At 36.0% G+C, this 24149-nt stretch overlaps 1 protein-coding gene and 1 non-coding gene across 2 annotated transcripts in view; both read left to right on the plus strand.

The window, feature by feature from the left end:
• SYTL5 (synaptotagmin like 5) overlaps window positions 1-24149 on the plus strand; it is a 438357-nt gene that overhangs the window by 273013 nt on the left and 141195 nt on the right. Inside the window, exons 4-5 of the mRNA XM_049767126.1 lie at window positions 18836-18951; window positions 20538-20646. Coding sequence (XP_049623083.1) covers window positions 18836-18951; window positions 20538-20646 — 225 coding nt within the window. The remainder of the gene's footprint in view (window positions 1-18835; window positions 18952-20537; window positions 20647-24149) is intronic.
• LOC125999947 (U1 spliceosomal RNA) lies at window positions 2422-2582 on the plus strand. The gene has a single exon (XR_007492373.1). It is a non-coding gene; the product is annotated as a U1 spliceosomal RNA (small nuclear RNA).

The following is a 24149-nucleotide window of genomic DNA, read 5'->3' on the forward strand; positions in this document are numbered from 1 at the left end:
TGCTCAGGGGTTACTCCTGGCTAAGCACTCAGAAATTGCCTCTGGCTTGGGGGGATCATATGGGATGCCAGGGGATCAAACCATGGTCCTTCCTTGACTAGTACTTGCAAGTCAGACACCTTACCTCTAGCGCCACCTCTCTGGCCCCTGTTATGATGTCTTTGACTTTTGTTTCTTCCTGGGGATCTTCTTCCTGGGCCTCTGGGACTCCAATGATTCTTATGTTGTTTCTGTTGAGTTTATCAAAGACTTCTCTTTTTATCTGTTCACATTCTTTGAATAACTTTTCCATTGTTTGATCATTTCTATTAAGGTTCTTTTCCAAACTCTTTTGATGTATGGAGTTGTTCTGCATTTTATCTTCCAGTTCACTGATTCTGTCCTCTGCTGCTGTTACCCTGTTGGGGAGGCTTTCTATTGAGGATTTTGGTTCAGATATTGTGTTTTTCAGATCTGTTATTTTAGTTTGGAGTTTTCTGATTTCTATCTTTTTGTTCTGTTCAGCTTGAGCTATGTTTTCTTTGATATCTATGAGGATCCTCCATATTTCTATTATAAACTCTTCATCTGAGAGATTAATCAAATGGTTGTCATTTTTGGGTCATCAGAGCTGTCATCTTTATTCTCTGTGCATGTTGTTTGCCTGCGAGGTTTCCTCATTGTTACACTTGTAGTATGATTTTCTACGTGTTATGGTGTTATGGTTTATTAGTTAGAGAGAGCATGCAGCAGCTCCACTTCACTTCGCAGCCACTCTCTTCTGGAGCTTCTGTCTTTCTTGGCCTTTTAAGCAAGGATTCAGGAGACAGGATAGAAGAGGAATAGGCATGACTGGAAAATACCCAAACCTCTGAGACCTGTGCCAGGTCATCATGTCAATGTTCAGGGTTTCTAAGATAACATTGCACCACAAGATTGGTGTGTTCCTATCTCTATTAGATAAGAACTTAAGACAGTGGACTCAATTGTCACCGTTCATGGGAACTAATCAGAAACCTAGTATGGTAGCAACCAAAGTTACACAATGAAAGGAGCAAGAGGCCAAGAGGCCACTGAGAGTAAACAAGTAGAAAAAGAGTACTGGCCTCTTCCCAGCCTGAGAGTCCATCCTCTAATTTTTATTTTAAAAATATATGGTACTGGACAGGGCTTTCTGCATTGCCAATTAATTGTGAGTTGAAATTAGACGCCGCTCCACACCATCATGACTTCTATGTAGGATATACAGATTCCAGGACCTTCAATACAGAAACATGAGATCAACAACAGAGACTGTGAAAAGTATAACTGTATGGGTACTACAGACAATGACCAGGATTGGACAAACTAGTTTGCCCGGAGCCTAGAAATGGTCTTATGTCAGGAAACATTAGGGATAGGGTCTCCTTGTACTTAGGCCAAAGTTTTTCCTTCCCATGACCCCCCATACTTTGGTGGGCCCATGCAAACGATAATTGCCACACTAACATTGTTTTTACAGTGCTCCTTTGACTCCAAACCTTTAAGAAACCACTAGTAAAAATATCTGGAACTGCAAAAAAAAAAAGTTTTACATTAGTGTTAACATATATGCGTTTAGATGCACTAGCATTCTGGGGGATAAAGGAGGGAGATAAGGAATATATGCTTGGGAACAGGGATGAAGGGAGAACAACACTGCTGGTGGAAAGGCCCTCATTTATTGTCACCATGTACTTTAAATATCACTGTGTAAGATTTGCCGTTATGTATTCTAATAAATGTCTGTCATTTAAATATAAAAAAAGAAGAGGAATAGGCAAAGGTGACAGATTCCTTCAGTCTCACATTTTTGACTAATTATATTTCCAAGTAATACTAAGATATGTTTGACCATGTTTCATGGAGGGGACTTGGGCTGTACCTGTTAGTGCTTGAGCGCTATCCTAACTGCTCAGGGTTATTCCTAGTGATGCTTGAGGATTACATATAGTGTTTTGTATTGAACTGGGATATGCCACATGCATGGCAAAGACCTTCATTCCTGTGCCAACTCTCTAGGGTAATACTAAAACCTTGAAACCCTTTAGTTTCTGTTATCTCTCTTCAATAATATTGTATATATACACACTCATATGTTTAACTCAAAAACATAAACACATTTAAACTTCTTAATCCATTTAGTCTTCTATAACAAAATACCAAAGATAAGGTAGATTATAGAAATATAGTGCTAACAATTCTGGAGGGATGCTGGGAAGTCTAATTTTAAGGTTTTTGTAAGACTCTTTATCTGCTGAAGCTATACTTATCTCTTGATAGCAATTTTTCCCTATTAGAAGCTTTCACATGGCAGAATGCAGAACTTGCTAGGATTTGATCATATAGGTACTACCCACTTCCTAAAGGATTTACCTCCAAATTATATCACACTGGGCATCAAGTTTTAACATATGAATTATTATACTTACCTGGCAGGGGCGATACCATGATCACAAAGGTGGTTTCCCCAGGGTGAGGCTCACCGTTGCACTCTGGGCGTGCTGACCCCTGCGTTTTCCCCAAATGTGGGAAACTCGACTATGTAATTTGTGATAGTGGGGGACTACGTTCGCACTCTTCCAAAAAAAAACACATATGAATTATTGGGGACAGCATTCAGTCTATAATTTAATTAACCCCACAATAAATTATGATTGTTCTTTTAGAGTTAACATTTACTTAGTTATTCTTTCTATTGTTCTATAATTATTTTTGTTTCTGTTTCTATCTACGATAATTCTCCCTTAGTTTTCTGAAAGAAAACCGTTAGTGTTTTATTTCAGTAGTTCTCCAAGTGATAATTACTCTAAAATTCTACTTTTCCTGGCATAGATTTAATTCATTTAATTTAAAATCATTTTACTGGTTATTAAATTCTAGATAGGACTTTATTAAATTTTAGTAATTTGTTGGCTTCTGTTTTCCAGTATTTCTGTTATGAACTCAGATATCAATTTATTGTTATTCTTTTTAAGATAATAGCCTATTTCTAAAACAACATTTAATTATTGATCATTTTCATACTCTGTCTAATTTTCTGTTTTTTTTTCTTTTTCCTACATCTTGAGATTTTTAGAACTCCATTTTTCTTTGATGTTTTATTTTAATAAGTAACTTATTTGTTTGAATCACTGTGAGATACACAGTTACAAAGTTGTTCATGATTGAGTTTCAGTAATACATTATACAGCCTCCCTGCACCAGTGCACATTTTCTGCCATCAATGTCCCCAGTTTCCTTCATACCATCTCTTCTGCCTGCCTCTGTGGTAGACATTTTTCTTCTCTCTCACTTTTTCTCCCTCTTCTTATTTTACCTTTTAGACACTATGGTTTGCAATCCCAAATTAAATGTCTGTTGTTAAATTTAAATTTTTCAAATAACATCAAGATAACATCCCTTCAACATAATGCTTAATTTTCATTCGCTCAAGACTTCCCACCAGGTATTTTGAATATGAATTCTAGACTTATTACTATCTCATATCTCTCTTTTATGAAAGAACTGCTTTTTTAATTTTTATTGTTGGTGTTTTTGTCTAGCTTTTATGTTTGTCTTATTGTTGGTTTGTGTCTACACACAATTATTTTCATGTTTACTCCTTGCTCTATTCATGTTTACTCCTACTCAGAGATCATTCCCAGTGGGCTAAGGGGACCATATGAGATACCAGAGATTGAACCCAAGTTCCCCTTATGCAAGTCAAACACCATACTTAATGTACTATTAGTCTGGCTCCTGCTCCTCTTTCTCTAACGTTGTCTTGTATGTTTTGGTCTGGTTTGTTTGTCTTGGAACCACACCTGTTTGTTCTCACACCATATAAGGCGATACTCAGGGATTACTCCTGATTCTGCACTTAGAAGTCACACATCCTGCAGACGCAGGGACCATATAGGATGTCAAGTACAAAACTCAGATCCGCCTGTGTACAAGACAAGTCCCTACCCATTGTACTCTGGTTCTTGATATATCTTTCTTTAGTAAGTTGCACATCTGTTGAATATTGAATTTCAGTCATAATTTTCTTCTTTTCCTTTTCTTCTCCTCTTCTTCCTCCTGCTCTTGTTCTTCTTTTTTCTTTTCTTTCTTTTTCTTGACCTCCTTCTTCTTCTCTTCTTTCTCCTCCTCCTCCTTCTCTTCTTCCTCCTCCTCCTCTACCACCACCTCCTCCTCTTTTTGTTGTTCTCCTTCTCCTCCTCTTCCATCTCTCCTCCTCTATGGTTTTCAATATTGTTGCTGAATGGGTATTAGCCTATCACTTTATCTTCTTTCATCACCCAGTTTTTGTCCAGAGTGATCATTTCCAATTATCATAGTCATAAATTTCCCTTCTCTTCACTAACTTCACCCCACCCAATATTTGCAGCAAGCTTCCTATCATAGACTTGCCCTTCTGGTCTTCATCTTTATTGTCTTTGGATACTAATATCATACTGTTCTTTTAATATACCACAAATGAGTGCAACCATTTTATTCCTAGATCTCTTCCTCTGATTCAGTTTGCTCAGCATCATCCTCTTTATATCAATCCATACATAAGCAAAGTTCATGACATTATTTTTTTCTTTTTAACTTTATTGATTGGTTGGTTGGGGGGGCACACTCAGTGACACTCAGGGGTTACTCCTAACTCTGCACTCAGAAATCAGCCCTGGCAGGCTAGGGGACCATATAGGATGCCAGGAATTAAACCGGGTCCCTTCCAGGTTAGCCACATGCACGACAAATGCCCTACCTCTGTACTATCTCTCTGGCCCCTACTTTATTTTTCTTAACAGCAGCATAGTATTCTACTGTGTAGATGTATCAAGATTACTTTATCCACTCGTAAAGTTCTCAGGCATTTGGGTTGTTTTCAAAGTCTGGCTATTTGTTAATGATCCTGAGATAAACATAGAAATACATAGTGTTTTATGCATTGCCTTTTTGGTTTCCAAGGATTTATCCCTAAAAGTTGTGTTGTTGAATATCATAGGAGCTCAGTTTATATATATATATATTTTTTGAGGATATATCCATATTTTTTTCAAGAAGGATAGACCAGTTGACATTTCCACCAGTAGTGTATGATAATCCGATTCTTCCTGCATCTGTGCCAGCACTGGTTGGTCTCATTCATTTTGATGAGTGCCAATCTTTGTGGTATGAGATGATATCTCATTTTTTAGATGTGCATCTCCCTGATGATTAATAATGTGAAGTATTTTTCATGAATATTTTTTAACTGTTATCTGTATTTCTTCTTTGATGAAATGTCTCTTCATTTCTTCTTTCCATTTTAATGAGGTTCGATATTTTCCTGTTAATTTTGTTAAATATTACTATCAATATTTTCTTATAATCTGCATATATTCTTTATTTTATCATCATACTTTGAATGAATTTTTTCAATTTCTTCAAGTTTCTGAATTATAGCTCTAAAATAAAAGTTCCCTATGGAACTGTTCCTATTTATTGTGGGAACTTTTTTATTTTATCTCCCTTAGTTTTGACCATATATAGTATTCTTTTAAGCCTGGTAACTTTTGGTTTATATCAGAGTATATGAAAGTTTTTTAAACTTTGTGATCCTATATTAATATTTAGACATTGAAATTACACATGTTTGCCTTATAAGGAAATAGGACTAATAGATTTTCAAAATCATATTTATCAAATTAGGAATTAGCTAATTTCAAAATTGGAGCATTATCCCTTAGAGAGCTGATCTATTTTAATATGATTTATCCTTCTAGACAATGTCATTAAGATTATTAAAAGTACCTGCTATTTAAGAGAGACATTTGCTATATATTTTATAGGTAATTGTAACAAGAACAGTATTTTCATAAGTAGAATTGGGATAATTATTTTCTTTTTTTATTTAAACACCTTGATTACATACATGATTGTGTTTGGGTTTCAGTCATGTAAAGAACACCACCCTCACCAGTGCAACATTCCCATTACCAATGTCCCAAGTCTCCTTCCTCCCACCCGACCCCCGCCTGTACTCTAAACAGGCTCTCCATTTCCCTCATACATTCTCATTTTAGGACAGTTCAAAATGTAGTTATTTCTCTTACTAAACTCATCACTCTTTGTGGTGAGCTTCCTGAGGTGAGCTGGAAATTCCAGCTATTTTCTCTTTTGTGTCTGAAAATTATTATTGCAAGAATGTCTTTCATTTTTTCTTAAAACCCATAGATGAGTGAGACAATTCTGCGTTTTTCTCTCTCTCTCTGACTTATTTTACTCAGCATAATAGATTCCGTGTGCATCCATGTATAGGAAAATTTCATGACTTCATCTCTCCTGACAGCTGCATAATATTCTATTGTGTATATGAAACACAGTTTCTTTAGATATTCGTCTGTTGAAGGGCATCTTGGTTGTTTCCAGAGTCTTGCTATGATATATAGTGCTGCAATGAATATAGGTGTAAGGAAGAGGTTTTTATATTGTATTTTTATGTTCCTAGGGTATATTCCTAGGAGTGGTATAGCTGGATCGTATGGGAGCTCGATTTCCAGTTTTTAGAGAAATCTCCATATTGTTTTCCATAAAGGTTGAAATAGACGACATTCCCACCAGCAGTGGATAAGAGTTCATTTCTCTCCACATCCCCGCCAACACTGTTTGTTCTCATTCTTTGTGATGTGTGCCATTCTCTGTTGTGTGAGGTGGTATCTCATCATTGTTTTGATTTGCATCTCCCTGATGATTAGTGATGTGGAGCACTTTTTCATGTGTCTTTTGGCCATTTGTATTTCTTCTTTGTCAAAGTGTCAGTTCATTTCTTCTCCCCATTTTTTGATGGGATGAAATGTTTTTTTCTTGTAAAGTTCTGTCAGTGCCTTGTATATTTTGGAGATTAGCCCCTTATCTGATGGGTATTGGGTGAATAGTTTCTCCCACTCAGTGGGTGGCTCTTGTATCCTGGGCACTATTTCCTTTGAGGTGCAGAAGCTTCTCAGCTTAATAGATTCCCATATGTTAATCTCTGCTTTCACTTGCTTAGAGAGTGCAGTTTCCTCCTTGAAGATGCCTGTAATGTCCTGGAATGATTTGCCTATGTATTGTTCTATATATCTTATGGATTTGGTCTGATATCGAGGTCTTTAATCCATTGTATTTTACCTTCGTACATGATGTTAGCAGAGGGTCTAAGTTCAATTTTTTGCAAATGGCTATTCAATTTTGCCAACACCACTTGTTGAAGAGGCTTTCCCTGCTCCATTTAGGATTTCCTGCTCCTTTATCAAAAATTAGGTGATTGTATGTCTGGGAAACATTTTCTGAGTATTCAAGCCTATTCCACTGATCTGAGGACCTGTCCTTATTCCAATACCATGCTGTTTTGATAACTATTGCTTTGAGTACAGTTTAAAGTTGGGGAAAGCAATTCCTCCCATATTCTTTTTCCCAATGATTGCTTTAGCTATTCGAGGGTGTTTATTGTTTGAAATGAATTTCAAAAGTGCCTGATCCACTTCTTTGAAGAATATCATGGGTATCTTTAGAGGGATAGCGTTGAATCTGTATAACGCCTTGGGGAGTATTGCCATTTTGATGATGTTAATCCTGCCAATCCATGAGCAGGGTATGCGTTTCCATTTTCATGTGTCCTCTCTTATTTCTTGGAGCAGAGTTTTATAGTTTTCTTTGTATAGGTCCTTCACATTTTTAGTCAAGTTGATTCCAAGATATTTGAGTTTATGTGGCACTATTGTGAATGGGGTTGTTTTCTTAATGTCCATTTCATCCTTATTACTATTGGTGTATAGAAAGGCCATTGATTTTTGTGTGTTAATTTTGTAGCCTGCCACCTTGCTATATGAGTCTATTGTTTCTAGAATTTTTTGGTAGAGTCTTTAGGGTTTTCTAAGTAGAGTATCATGCCATCTGCAAACAGTGAGAGCTTGAATTCTTCCTTTCCTATCTGGATTCCCTTGATATCTTTTTCTTGCCTAATCGCTATAGCAAGTACTTCCAGTGCTATGTTGAATAGGAGTGGTGAGAGAGGACAGCCTTGTCTTGTGCCATAATTTAGAGGGAAGGCTTTTAGTTTTTCTCCATTGAGGATAATATTTGCCACTGGCTTGTGGTAGATGGCCTTAAATATATTGAGAAAGGATCCTTCCATTCCCATCTTGCTGAGAGTTTTGATCAAGAATGGGCGTTGGACCTTATCAAATGCTTTCTCTGCATCTATTGATATGATCATGTGGTTTTTATTTTTCTTGTTGTTGATGTTGTGTATTATGTTGATACATTTACGGATGTTAAACCATCCTTGCATTCCTTGGATGAAACCTACTTGATCATAGTGGATGATCTTCTTAATGAGGCATTGAATCCTATTTGCCAGGATTTTGTTGAGGATATTTGCATCTGCATTCATGAGCGATATTGGTCTGTAATTTTCTTTTTTTAGCATCTCTGTCTGGTTTAGGTATCAACGTGATGTTGGCTTCATAAAAGCTATTTGAAAGTGTTTCCATTTGTTCAATTTTATGAAAGAGTCTTGCCAAGATTGGTAGTAGTTCCTCTTGGAAAGTTTGAAAGAATTCATTAGTGAATCCATCTGGGCCTGGGCTTTTGTTTTTCGGCAGATATTTGATCACCGTTTTAGTTTCATCAATGGTGATGGGGGTGTTTAGATATGCTACATCCTCTTCCTTCAACCGTGGAAGATTATAAGTGTCCAAAAATTTATCCATTTCTTCCAGGTTCTCATTTTTAGTGGTGTAGAGTTAATCAAAGTAGTTTCTGATTACCCTTTGAATCTCTGTCATATCAGTAGTGATCTCTCCTTTTTCATTCCTAATACGAGTTATCAAATTTCTCTATCTCTTATTCTTTGTTAGGTTTGCCAGTGGTCTATCATTCTTGTTTATTTTTTCAAAGAACCAACTTCTGCTTTTGTTGATCTTTCGGATTGTTTTTTGTGTTCCACTTCGTTGATTTCTGCTCTCAGCTTTGTTATTTCCTTCTGTCTCCCTATTTTTGGGTCCCTTTGTTGAGCACTTTATAGGTCTATTAGTTGTGTCATTAAGCTACTCAGGTAAGCTCCTTCTTTCTTCCTGATGTGTGCTTGCAAAGCTATAAATTTTTCTCTCAGTACTGCTTTTGCTGTGTGCCATAAGTTGTGATAGTTTGTGTCTTTATTGTCATTTGTTTCTGGGAACCTTTTGATTTCCTCCTTGACTTCATCTCGGACCCACTGATTATTGAGTATGAGGCTGCTTAACTTCCAGGTGTTAATGTTTTTCTTCTGAGTCCCTTTGGAATTCACAAATAATTTCAGAGCCTTGTGGTCAGCGAAGGTAGTCTGCAAAATTTTTATCCTCTTGATATTATGGAGGTATGTTTTATGTGCCAGCATGTAGTCTATCCTGGAGAATGTCCCATGTACATTGGAGAAGAATGTGTATCTAGGTTTCTGGGGATGGAGTGTCCTATATATACCCACTAGGCCTCTTTCTTTATTTCTCTCCTCAGGTCTAGTATATTCTTGTTGGGTTTCAGTCTGGTTGATCTATCCAGTGTTGACAAAGCCATGTTGAGGTCCCCCACAATTATTGTGTTGTTATTGATATTATTTTTCAGATTTGTCAACAGTTGTATTAAATATTTTGCTGACCCCTCATTCAGTGCATATATTTTTAGGAGAGTTATTTCTTCCTGGTCTACATACCCCTTGATTAATATAAAATGTCCATCTTTGTCCCTTACAACCTTCCTGAGTATAAAGTTTGCATTATCTGATATTAGTATGGCCACTCCAGCTTTTTTATGGGTGTTGTTTACTTGGATAATATTCCTCCAGTCTTTTATTTTGAGTCTATGTTTGTTCTGACTATTCACGTGCATTTCTTGTCGGCAGCAGAAGGTTGGATTGAGTTTTTTGATCCATTTAGCCACTCTGTGTCTCTTCAGTGGTGTATTTAGTCCATTGACGCTGAGAGAAAGAATTGTCCTGGGATTTAATGCCATCTTTATATCAAAATTTGGTGTGTCTTTTGGTTAGTCTTGTCTTAAAGTAGGTCTTTCAGTTTTTCTTTTAAGACTGGTTTTGAGTCTGTGAAACCATGTATTTTTCCGTCAAACTGGAAAGTGAGTTTTGCTGGGTATAGTATTCTGGGTGAAGCATTCATTTCATTCAGTCTTGTCACAATATCCCACCACTGCTTTTTGGCATTGAATGTTTCTGGTGACAGGTCTGCTGTAAATCTCAAGGATGCTTGCTTGCACGTAATTTCCCCTTTTGATCTTGCTGTTTTCAGAATTCTGTCTCTAGACATATATCAATGTCATATTTGTCATTGTGACTAGGATGTGTCTTGGGTTGGTTTTTCTGGTGTCTCTTTTGGTTGGTACCCTTTGAGCATGCAGGATTTGATCACATATATTCTTTAGCTCTGGAAGTTTCTCTTTAATGATGTTCTTGACCGTTGATTCTTCCTGGAAATTTTCTTCCTGGGTCTCTGGGACTCCAATGATTCTTAAGTTGTTTCTGTTGATCTTATCATAGACTTCTATTTTCATCTGTTCCCATTCTTTGACTAATTTTTCTATTGTCTGTTCATTTGCTTTAAGTTTTTTTTTCAATCTCTCCTACTGTATGGAATTGTTATGTATCTCATCTTCCACAGCACCAAGTCTATTCTCAGCTTCTGATACCCTGTCCTAGAGCTTATCCATTTTGTCATTCACTTCGTTTACTGACTTTTTCAAGACTGTTATTTGACATGTTATTGCAGTTTCTAGTTTTGTGATTTCTGTCTTCATAGTTTCTTGGTTTTTATTAGTGTTCTGTTCAACTCGATCCATGGTTTCTTTGAGTTCGTTGAGCATCTTCCACATTGCTAGTCTGAAGTCCTTATCTGAAAGGTTGATTAATTGGTTGGTCATTATCTGGTCATCAGAATTGTCATCTTCATTCTCTATGTCTGATGCTGGCCTGCATTGTTTCCCCATTGTCACACTTGTATTGTGGGTTTTTCTACGTGTTGTGGTGGTATTCATTGGCTATATGATGCAGGCAGCACACTCCTCTGGCTCCGCCCTTTCTGGATGGGTTGACTTACCTCTAAGGGAAGGGAGTCCTCCATGGATGAAGCCTCACACTGGATCAAATCTTAGGCCCAAGCATGCAACAGAGAAAACAGTCCAGAGAGAAGTGCTTGCTTCTGTGATCCAGCACAGTTCTTAGTGATTTTTTCTTCTTGTTGCAATGGTGTTCTTACTTAGAAAGAGCGCATGGCCGCAAAATGAAGCAAAGCAAAGCGAAGCGGCCGTGCTCTTCTGGAGCCTCTTTTTGGCCCTCTCCTGAGAGGTTCACGCATTAGGACAGTATACAGACATACACAGGTAGAACTCACAGTTTTTCACAGTCGGGCCCCACTGGGCAGGCGTAGTTTCGTGGATTTTCCCAGCCTGATGTCACAAACAGGGGACCCGGCTTCTGCAAATTCTAGCCGGTTTTTATGTTCTGGAGTCTTGCCCTGAAAATGGCTTCTGGGAGAGCGAGTTTTCTGCAGCCTCTTTTTGGCCCACTCCCGAGAGGTTCAAGCAATAGGACAGTAGACAGACATACACAGGTAGAACTCACAGTTTTTCACAGTCGGGCCCCACTGGGCAGGCGTAGTTTCATGGATTTTCCCAGCCTGATGTCACAAACAGGGGACTCGGCTTCTGCCAATTGGGATGATTATTAAAGTTATTTTCTTCTACTTGATCTCCCAATTCTTTTCTACCAGACATTATTAATGTTATGGTTGCTATTTTAGAGCAAAGAAAAAAACATTCTTTTAATAAATTACTAGCCTTCTACTTTCAGAGTTTAAGAGCATCTAGAGAATTTCTCAATAATTTTTTTTCTATTTTCTGTCCTGTACAACGTTACATCATTTCATCCCTGGAGTTTAATAATTTCTATTTATATTTATTAATGTCATCCTCATACTCTGGACCTTCATTTGCTTAGTTAATAACTGAATACTGATTCACAAATTATTTCATCAATTGGGAGTTGCCTCAAGTTTCTAAATGAGCCGAAAAATTGAGTCTTTAAATTCTAAAAGCCACTTAACATTTATTTGTTAAAATAGAGTCTTTATATATTTTGTTTAGATGATTTACACAGCAGAGATCAGGACTTACTCTTAGCTTTGTGCTTTAGGAGTACTTGATCACAGAGAATTAACCATATGCACTGCTGGAACAGAACCTGGGTCAGACACATGATTAAATAGTTGAATGAATGAAAAATAGTGTATTAGTGAAAGCATTTTAATATTATGCAAATATGTAGAATTAATGTTTTCTTCTCTCAACAGCTCATGGGACAAGTGATATGAGCCTTGCCAAATGCATTTGCTCTTTGAACAGAGTTAATTTTCAAATATAATAAGAAGATTTAATTACAAAAACATTTGAAATCATAGGGTTGTAGGAATTAATAATAACAAATTGAAAGATCCTTTTTTAGAAGATGCTAATTCATCAATATAGAAATTCTGAATCACTTGTACACTTTATTGTTGAAACAATAACTTAATCAACTAAAGCTTTCACCTATCAATTTGATTTATTCAAATATTCATACTCACAAATATAGGCTATTTATTGATAGCCTATATATCATTAGAGGGTAAGAATTCAAATAAACATTGGTTACCCTCAATAATTTCAAGGAAAAAATGAGTTAATTACATTGTCAAATACATAAAATTTTCCATATGCATTAAACTGTCCTGAGGAAGAAATAGTTTTCAGTATGTGATTCTCTAACTTCATAATAACCAATCTATTATTTCCTTTTGTAAGAATCAGAAATTTACTAGAAGGTTCTTCAATTTGATATATCAAAATATATTTTTTTGAAATCAGAAAACAGATCATTCTTTTATATTCTACTAACTTTTATGATCCCAGCAACCTAAAGTTTCAGCATTGGAAATACTTTGTACTGATGGAGTGATTTTTGGAAAGAAGGCATGAGTGATATTTTATAAGAAGTGACATCTTTTGTTTGTTGTGAGAGAATGCTGCAGTGCCACTGAGATGCTTTCATGTTTAATAGACCATAAAATTAAAATTTCCACACTGACCTCCTAGAGATGAGATGAGTCAGAAAGTGACTCATTCTTTAATCAGTTGGAAGCAGTACCTTTATTTTCATTTATTTGGATTGGGTAAAAGTAAAGCAATTTTATGATAGTTGCTCTGAAATTATTGTAACAAAAATGATTGAGCAACTCTTGACATTTTTGCCATCTAATTCTAACAAGTTGTTTGCTATAGGTCTGGTTTTAAAATAAAATTAGAAACAAAATGAAAGGGATCTTGAAAAAGCCAAAGGCTCATTTGCTATCTTAATCAGGTCTACAAAATTTCACATGATTATGTCAGCAGAGGCAATGGCCGACACATACAAGTATAGTCATAATGAATGCTTTTCCAATTAGTACCCTAACTGAGCTCAGAAGGATTTAGGGATAAATGCAATGTGATAGGAATTTTTCCCAAAGAAATACTTCTAATATAGTATTGATGAGCTGATTTATATTCATGCCATGTTATGTCATATTTTATATTGCTATCTGTTCATATGAAGTCTTTTAAAGTGTCTTTTTAAAAGACAAAACTGATTTTTTGGATTAAATGGTATTGATTACTATAATAGATGAAACAGAGTGAAAATGCCTGAAATAAGAGACTTTATTGGTAAAAATGAAAGAAAATATCATTAATAGTTGCAACATAGTGTAGGAGAGTGTGTGTGCATGTTTGTGACCTTTATTATGAGAAAGCTAAATACAACTCTTCACATCTGGAAACTGACCTGGCACCTCCGTGTGGGTTTTGGCATTGCAATAAGGTGCCCAGGCACTTGTAGGTAAACCATTACTGATCTTCTACTTGAAGTAAACAATATCAGTGCACCAACATCTAACAAGATCATGCTGCAATCATTATAATGTGAAACAAAATAAGAATACTTCAGTATCTTGTCAGAGTGTGGAGAAAAAGATAATGATACCATGAACATCTCCTTTCTTAGTGAATATAAATGTCTTTACTCCTTACAAATTACAGTGTTACCTTTATTCTATTCTGTTCTGATAAAATGTATTATTATATGAATAATAGAATTATCTCCACTTTTTGATATCACTTAATCCAGAAAAAATTCCATGTTCTCTAAACTCTCCCAAAGTTATCTACTGTTAAAGAAATAAATTCTTTGTAATTCTCTAGCACTGAGATATGCTTTAGTTTCCATGAATGCATATTACTTCACTGTAATGAAACTATCTATTTGTTCAAATGACAATTAATTTCTTTATTCTTTACATACACAGTCCTTTTCTCTTTCACACTCAACAGCTCAAGATATGAATTTATATAAAGCTGAATATTATTTCTTGGCTTTTATAGGATTTTACCCTTTCTATAGTTCTTATTTATTCTAGCTTACAAATCTGTGTTCTCTTCTGGTAATGTTACCAAATAAAAAGGTTTCTGTTTTAATCCTGTTTTTGATACAATGCCTAACTATGGGCAGGTGAGTAATTTAATCCATATAAACTTTGGTTTCCTTATCTGTAAATTGAGACTGAAAATAGACAATTTATGTCTTATAGCGAGCACTGGAGATGTCATATATAAAGTATACTACCAGGCACCTGATATGCACTGACTATTGTTATTTGCCAAATTTCCTATCTTAATTCTTGGACCCAGCAAGGTAACAAAGGGGTAATCACAAGACACTGTTTTGGTGTCACAGAGTTCTGTATTTATAGGTGACTCAAGTATGTGCCAGAGTAGAGTAAATTTAGGATTATAATCATCACTCTTGCAAGAAGACAAGAGGTGATAACTCACAGTTCTGGGAAGATTTTATCTGCGCTAGGTGCTGGCAGCTCTAGGTCTATGTAGTAGTGTTAATATGGGTATCCATTTCCAAGGTCATGTTAAATGCCTGTGTCCAAGTGATCCCTGTGAAATGTAAAACTTGTATCAGTGTGTTAATTAGCTTCATTTAATATCCCTTGGATAGTAAAGAGATAACTTGAAATTTTGGCATGCTTATAATAGATGGTTTTCAAAAACTCAAATATTTATTCCCCTTGTTCTTGTGTCTTTTTATGTAAACTCTGCTCTGTTGTTGAAGATTTTTAATGAAGTATCAGCGAATACAATTTTATGTGGAATTATATGGTTTCTTCTATAAATACTCATATTTTCAGTTATAAAATAAAATCAACTGAGATAAATAAGCAACATAGTATAAAATATGACTTATGAATATTGAAGTTTAGTATGTGTCATGAAGTACAGAAGTTTCACTTTATATATGAGGGTCTGTTCCAAGAACCCAGCAGATGCCTGAGACTGTGGACAATATGCTAATTTTTTTCTATAAAATGTTAAAGCTTAATTTAAAATCAGGCACAGTAATGGATTACTACCAATAATAAAATATAAAAATTATAGGATTTTACTATGCAACAAATTATATGTGGGGTTGTAGAGAGAGAGAAGCTGATAGGGCACTTGCTTTACTGTGTCTAACCTTGGTTTGATCTGCTTGAGTGTGAACTCGGAGCACAGAGTCAGCCTGATATGACCCTAAAGCCCCAAAAAATGTTTTTTGAAAAATATATATGAAAATTTCCATTTATTCCGCATCCACCTTTCTATCAAAATATCTTATTGTGTGTAATATCTCTGGATCAAGTTACTGATACTGTGGAAAGTCAAAGTAGATAAGGGAAACTGCCATTTTGTTCTTTTGATTTTTTTCTCTTTCAACCATTTAAATATGTGAAATTCTTTTTTAGATCTTAGGTCATTTGATCCATAGTTGACTAGATTTGCCTTACTGCTCTTCTGAACTCTCTTCATTTCTCTGATTGTAGTCTTGCAAGGCACCTCACGATTGAGTATTGAAATAAGTCTATTTCTATTTCATCTTGCTTTAGTTTCATATTGCCTCATTTAGCAGCACAAAGTTATTAAGCTACCATTACATAACACTGAGGTCTTGGTTGACTTGCTCTATTTTATAACTCAAAGTATATATAGTATTAATTAATTGAATTCTGATATGGGGGCTGTTGGAAAATTCCAGTTCCTAGGTCATTTTGCTGCACAGAACTTAATTCCTTGTGGTTTTTAGGAAGGAAAATATAATTTCATTTATAACTATTAACTAAAGGTCACCTTTATCATGTGGAAGCTTCTCTCTGGTGCTATCTGTGGACCTCTATGACTCAGCACTTAATCAGTACAGCAAATCGTTTTCATTTGGAATCTCTGACGTTTTATTCACCAGCATTATAGGATCTAAGTTTTATGCTTCTTCTGTTTGGAAAGTTAATTACTTTCAGCCTACTCAGATAATCCAAAGCATTATATCTCTATTTTAAGGTAATTTGTTGAGAAATTTTAGTTTTATCTGCAAAATTCAATCAAAACAGTACCTAGATTTGGATTTGAATAAATAACCAGGGTATAATACTCTTGAAGAGGCCACTTTTAGAACTTAGAATAGTGCAATTACTACCATGATTTCCAACATATGCATAATTTGAGATATATCCAGAATAAATTAGCTTATTTAAATATTTGATTTGGTAAATTAGACCTTTTTAGATTTCCCTCATTTTTTTACTTAAACAAATCACCATATATATATATATATATATATATATATATATATATATATATATATATATATATATATATATATATATATATATATTTAAGTGCTGTAGGCATCTTGCGTCTCAGCAATTCTCATGGGTCAGTCCTTTCACGGGAGGAAAACAGGTAACACGAGTGGCCAAATATAAAATAGGAAATAAATGAAACCACATAGAGAATGTGGGGTCAACACGTTTCTGGCAGAAGTGTGACAAGTTTAATTTTTGAGCAGGGGGATTTATAGGGGTAAAATTAGCCACAGGTGAAGAATAATTGTAATTACAAAGCCTAGTACAACAATAACAATACCGAAGCTATGGGTATGACTATACAAATTCTAAATTACAAGAGAGAAGGTCACAGCTCAAGGTAACTCTTAGCAAGCTTGCTTTAAATGCAAAATCAGGATTAGGAGAAAATAGGAAATATCTAGAAACTTGGTCTTTCTAGGCTGGACTCTATTGTTTTAGAGGTTAAATGAAGGGAGGTACCAAATCCCCAAGAATGAGCTTCCCTATTTCTAAAGGAAGGTCAAAAGTCAAAATCAGTATTCTGGTTATGCCCTTGATCACCAGAAACTGCAGCTGCAAAGGGCATATTTGAAAAGGAGAGAAAAATTGTCTTTGCTTTTAGGGCTGACTATATCCAGAAAAAGGGGTTCTCAAATAAACTTTGGTGCTGGAATTTCTGAGCCAAATTATTTGATAGAGGCTATTATTTTGCCTGATATATACAAAGGAGAGATAGTCAAATACTGGCTGAAAATATAATGCCAGGCGTCTTTTTGGAAATTCCTCAACCATCCACGCAGGGAAAAAAGGCATCCACAGCAGGCGTTTTGAGGAACCCCATGGGGGTTAAATTAGTTCTACCCACCAGGAAAATCTGAGGATACATCTGGTGGGCTGAGCCCCCCTAAAAGCTTAGGCATGCCCTTGCATTTAAGCACCAAAATTACAAGCATGATTGTAGTTGGGTTTCAGTCATAAATAGAACACCCCTCTTCACCAGTGCAACATTCCCACCACCAATGCATCCCCATCTCCTCCTCCACCCCTGCCTGTATTCGAAACAGGCATACTATTTCTCTCAATCATTAACGTTGTCATGATAGTTGTTAGTGTAGTTATTTCTTTAACTGAACTCACTACTCTTTGTGGTAAGCTTTATATCATGAACGGGTCTTAATCTCTTTGTTCTGCTTTACTGTCAACCAGCATAACTAACTGATACCATTCTCCAAAATTATTACTGTGCCCCATCTTCCTTTTTGTCCTATAATCTCTTTACATTCATTCAGTCATCAAATCATTAGCAGGTATCTGTCTAAACAAGACATATCCTAGCCATTTTATAATTAAAACTCTGGACTTAAAATTGGTTTCCTTTTAATGTCATTTTCTCATTAATATCGTGGTTATTTTCTTGGTCAGACTGCTTATGTGGAAGCTATGCCTTTTATGCTTGCCAGCTATGGCATATGATATGTGATTTTTCTTTAATTTATTAAGTCTTGGTTTCTTCATTTAGAAACTAGTGTTAGCAATGTTTACACAGATTTATGTGGATAAAAACATTTTAAATAATTTGTTTTGGCTTTTGGACCACACCTGATTGGTTTTAGATTTTCAAATTTTAAATAGCCTTTTTAAATATTATTGTGGTCGTATTTGGGATACTGTCACACTGCTCAAAGGACCCAGGGAACTATGTAGTGCCAGGGATGGAACATAGGTCTTCATTATGCAAGACATGTGAATTAGTAAGTCTTTTGAGTTATCTCCTTGACACAAAAAGTAATTTAAAAATAAGTATCAGTAGTGATTTGAGTAATACTACAGCAAGTAGGGCACTTGTTATGCATATTGCTGATCTGGATGTAATCCCTGGGACCCAATATGGTCTCCTAAGTATCAAACAACAACAATAATGTTAAGTATAAGAACCCATTAGTGATTATCTGGTATATGATATATATTCAAATAATAATGGTCATTGCTAATTGACCATTAAATAATTGCCATAACTTTTAAGATGAGATCTAATTAATTGGGTATGTTTTACTTAAAAGTTTTGAATTAATTACTTGCCTATATTATTAGATTTTCATGTTCTCCATTTTCTTGAGTAGACAACTAAAGATTGTAACTGGTGAATGGTTTTTTGAAGAAAAGGCAAAGCGTTTCAAGCAAGTCAACATTCTAGGCACTGATGTTGTCCGGCAGTCCATCTTAAGAAGAAGCCCAGGTAATTAAAGCCATTGTTTTCTTTCACAACTGCCATAATCTTATGTTGGTGGTCTAAATAACACCTTCATACTATGATGCAAATGTGGACAGTTGAATTTTTTGTTTGTATTTAGACATACTCATTGGTGCTCAGGAGTTACTCCTGGCAGGCTTGGGGGATCATATGGGATGTCAGGATTAGAACCTGGGTCAGTCTTATGGTGACCGCATGCAAGGCAAAGTTCTTACCATGTGCTATTTCTCAGACTCCACACTTGAATTTCTTGAATCCTGGTCATTTTAAATCTCTCACATAAAATCTAAATCTAAATTTTATGCAAGTATAGCAGACGTTAGAAAACATAAAATCTACTGTGATTTTCCATATATCTAAGAAACAAGATTTTCAAAAGAGGCATTTACCTTCATTACAGATAATTGTTTCTCAAATATATTTTTAATCTTAAGAAATCAAACAAAAGCCCACATAAGTAAAATGATTCACACTAGGAATGCAAACCAGGATTCTTCAACAGGATTTGTTTCCAATTCCAACTTTATTTTTTCTGATTCATTGCCTCTTAACCAAATATTGATATAATGCACTTGACACACATCATTCCCACACCCGAAAAGCATTTTGATATTGCAAGGGGGGAACATTTGTTGTGGTCAAGACAAGAGAATGTGGATTAATAGTATTTTATGGGCAGGATTTTATGAAATTAAATAGCCCAAAATAAAATGGATAATGCCTTAGTGAAAGATTATACTGGCAACAAATGAAAATTAACCTTACAGTGTTGTCCTGCATTTACAATTAGTTAAAATTTAGCGAGTTAATTAGTGAGTGAACCTTGTTTCGAGGACATCACTCATGTCTGGCAAAGGTAAAGGTATCTTTGAACTTTTTCTAGGCTCTCTTGATTTTCCTATACCAGAGACAAGTACCCTTGCTTTTATGTTAAGCAGACATAAATGTTATGTTAAGCAGGCAGTTTGAGAGCCTTGGACCTAATTCTAGTGCCACGCTGGTTGTAGCATTAGCAAGGAAAATTTTTCTCAGACAGGTAATGTCAGGTATGATGCTAAAGAGAAAAGGATTTGAGAAAAAATGAACATTAGCTGTGATTGGTTCTTTCAGTCAAACCTAATCTCCTCTATTCCAGAGTGTAGACTATCTCTTGAGTCATGAGTTATATTCAGAGATGCCCGCTACATGGAAATGCAATCCAGAAGACATACTCATAACCCAGGGTATTGTTTCTAGAATCCTAGGCTCAGATTTTATCTCTAAAAATTTTGAGTTCTCATGAATCCAGGGTCCTCTCCCCTAAATCATCTATATGATTTTTTCCCAGGAAAGCTGATCTGAACAAACGTTCTACTGAGGTGTTCTGATCTTAAATCTCACTTACTTCTGGAACACCAAACAGCTTAGATATAAATATATGACTGAGATTATTGTGATTGGAATATAAGTGTCAATTTTTACAAACATTTTATCTGATGATATATGAATGTGAATATAGACCATAACATTGCTTTTATTTCTAGTCCTTTTGTGTGTTAAATATTTTCTGAGATTTATCTTTTTTAAACAAGGAATAGAAGGAAATCAGATTCAAGAGAAATTCTTCCAAGATCCAGAAAAGTCAGACATATCATCTTCTGCTGTGCAAAGGTCCAGTCATGATGGTTCCAAAAGAAAAGGGTAAGGCACAACTTTATAAAAAATTATTTTGGTTTAGGTTTAGGAATTATACTGATGGATGGTATCCAGGGGCTACTTCTGGCTCTTCTCCAAGGAATTACTCCTGGCTGGCTTTGGGACCACCTGGAATCCTGAGAATCAAATCCAGGTAGACTGTGTCCAGTACAAATGCCCAACCTGCAAGTTTAATTCCAGCTGCTGACAAAGACAAAATTATTTTTTGGGGGGGCCACACCTGGCGGTGCTCAGGAGTTACTCCTGGCTGTCTGCTCAGAAATAGCTCCTGGTAGGCACAGGGGACCATATGGGACACCGGGATTCGAACCAACCACCTTTGGTCCTGGATCAGCTGCTTGCAAGGCAAACGCCACTGTGCTATCTCTCCGGGCCCACAAAATTATCTTTATTCTAGCCATTTCTGAAATAACAACTCCTTAGGATTGAAAGTCTGATGTTGTTTTAGTGATCCAGAGAAGGTCATAGGTTCAATTGAAGTTATCCTTTCTGATTATTTGCCTTGAGAAATGCAATTTTAATTATTCTTTTTTTCCTTCTTTATTTGAACATCTTGATTACATAAATGATTGTGATTAGGTTTCAGTCATGTAAAGAAAACCCCCTTCACCAGTGCAACATTACCACCACCAATGTTCCCAATCTCCCTCCATCCCACCCCACCACCACCTGTACTCCAGACAGGCTTTCCAGTTCCCTTATTCATTCATTTGATTATGGTAGTTCTCTGTGTAGTTATTTCTATAGCTGTACTCACCACTCTTTGTGGTGAGCTTTATGAAGTGAGCTGGAAGTTCCAGCCCTCCTCTCATTGTCTCTGAGGGTTGTTACAAAAATGACTTTTATTTTTCTTAAAACCCATAGATGACTGAGACTATTCTGCGTCTCTCTCTCTCCCTCTGACTTATTTCACTCAGCATGATAGATTCCATGTACATCCATGTATAAGAAAATTTCATGACTTCATCTCTCCTGATGGCTGCATAATATTCCATTGTGTATATGTACAACAGTTTCTTTAGCCATTTGTCTGTTGAAGGGCATCTTGGTTGTTTCCAGAGCCTGGCTATTGTGAATAGTGCTGCAATAAATATAGGTGTGAGGAAGGGGTTTTTGTATTGTATTCTTGTGTTCTTAGGGTATATCCCTAGGAGTGGTATAACTGGGTCGAATGGGAGCTCAATTTCCAGATTTTGAAGGAATCTCCATATCGCTTTCCATAGAGGCTGTACTAGACGGCATTCCCACCAACAGTGGATAAGAGTTCCTTTCTCTCCACATCACTGCCAGCACTGATTGTTCTCATTCTTTGTGATGTGCACCAATTTCTGTGGTGTGAGGTGGTATCTCATCATTGTTTTGATTTGCATCTCCCTGATGATTAGTGAAGAGAAGCATTTCTTCATGTTCCTTTTGGCCATTTGTATTTCTTTTTTACAAAGTGTCTGTTCATTTCTTCTCCCCATTTTTTGATGGGATGAGATTTTTTTCTTGTAAAGTTCTGTCAGTGCCTTGTATATTTTGGATATTAGCCCCTTATCTGAAGGGTGTTGGGTGAATAGTTTCTCCCACTCAGTGGGTGACTCTTGTATCCTGGGCACAATTTCTTTTGAGGTGCAGAAGCTTCTCAGTTTAATGTATTCCCATCTGTTGATATCTGCTTCCACTTGTTTGGAAAGTGCAGTATCCTCCTTGAAGATGCCTTTAGTCTCAATGTCATGGAGTGTTTTACTGATGTGTTGTTCTATATACCTTATGGTATCCAGTCTGATATCAAGGTCTTTAATCCACTTGGATTTTACCTTTCTACATGTTGTTAACTGGGGGTTTATGTTCGCTTTTTTGCAAGTGGCTAACCAGTTCTGCCAGCACCACTTGTTGAAGAGATTTTCTCTGCCCCACTTAGGATTTCTTGCTCCTTTGTCAAAAATTAGGTAATTGTATGTCTGGGGAATGTTCTCTGAGAACTCAAGCCTATTCCACTGATCTGAGGGTCTGTCTTTATTCCAATACTATGCTGTTTTGATAACTATTGCTTTGTAGTACAGTTTGAAGTTGGGGAAAGTAATGCCTCCCATTTTCCTTTTCCCTAGGAGTGCTTTAGCTATTCGAGGGTGTTTATTGTTCCAGATGAACTTCATAAATGTTTGATCCACTTCTTTGAAGAATGTCATGGGTATTTTTAAGGGGATCGCATTAAATCTGTATAATGCCTTGGGGAGTATTGCCATTTTAATGATGTTTATCCTGCCAATCCATGAACAGGGTATGTGTTTCCATTTCCATGTGTCCTCTCTTATTTCTTGGAGCAGGGTTTTATAGTTTTTTTTGTATAGGTCCTTCATGTCTTTGGTCAAGTTGACTCCAAGATATTTGAGTTTGTGTGGCACTATTGTGAATGGGATTGCCTTCCTGACTTCCATCTCTTCCCTATCATTATTGGTGTATAAAAAGGCCATTGATTTCTGTAGGTTGATTTTGTGGCCTGCCACAATTTTAATTATTCTTATTTCTTAGATACATAAAGGTTGCTTATGACCTGAATATGTAAGCCCTATATTCATTTGATCTTCTACCAAATGGTTCAAATTTTTAATAAGCAGAAGACTTTATGTCAGACCAGTTTTGCTGTAAAATAATTTTCCACCTGTATTACATGCTGACATTATATCATGATAGTTCAAATAAATGATTTATTAAGTAGCTATAAAATATATATTTTTGAAATATCCATATTGCCATTTGGAAATTAATCTTATCTATAACTGAGTAGGCAAATCTGTGTATTAAGTATTGAAAGCATGAGTGAGCAGCCAATAGGCAAGGAAGATTCAAGGAGAAACTGGAAAATTGGAAGTGATTATATCCCGTCAAATCAGCCCTCACAATGCAGGCTCTAAGTACCAGAGCAGACATTTGCTTCAACGCCTGCATTTTGCAGTCTGTGGGCTGCTATCTTATAGTTGAAGAGGTAAAATTTCTAATATGCACTAAGGTACTCTCATATGCTAATCTATTAAGAAGTGCCTCTAATCAGAAGTCAATGTGAGGGTTTTACAGACGTCTGGTCTTTTATCTGAATTGGCAGAAAGACTTTATTTTTATTTTTATAATTTTTTAACAATAAAACTTAAGTCTCCCCAAATTCTCATGAAAAAGCATCCTTCATCAATTATTGATAAACTGTAGAGAGCCAACAGTGATCCTATCTGCCATGTTCAATCTATGTTTCACTGTGTTTCAGCAATTCCTCTGCCTGTGCATTATTGATTGCATTGATACCACACCCCTACCCCCACACCTTGCAGAAAAACAGGATTAATCAAATGCTCCTTGAGAACTGGACCTGATGCTTGTTTTGATTTTGTGCTATAGCCTACATCATAGTGCTTGGCTCTTTAAAAGCAATCCATAGTTTAATGTCAATACAAAAAATTCAAATAGCATCAAAGTCTTCAATGTTTTCAAGTCAGCTAAAACTCAAACGT

This window comes from Suncus etruscus, chromosome X (genome assembly GCF_024139225.1).
Source record: "Suncus etruscus isolate mSunEtr1 chromosome X, mSunEtr1.pri.cur, whole genome shotgun sequence".
Classification (NCBI taxonomy): domain Eukaryota; kingdom Metazoa; phylum Chordata; class Mammalia; order Eulipotyphla; family Soricidae; genus Suncus; species Suncus etruscus.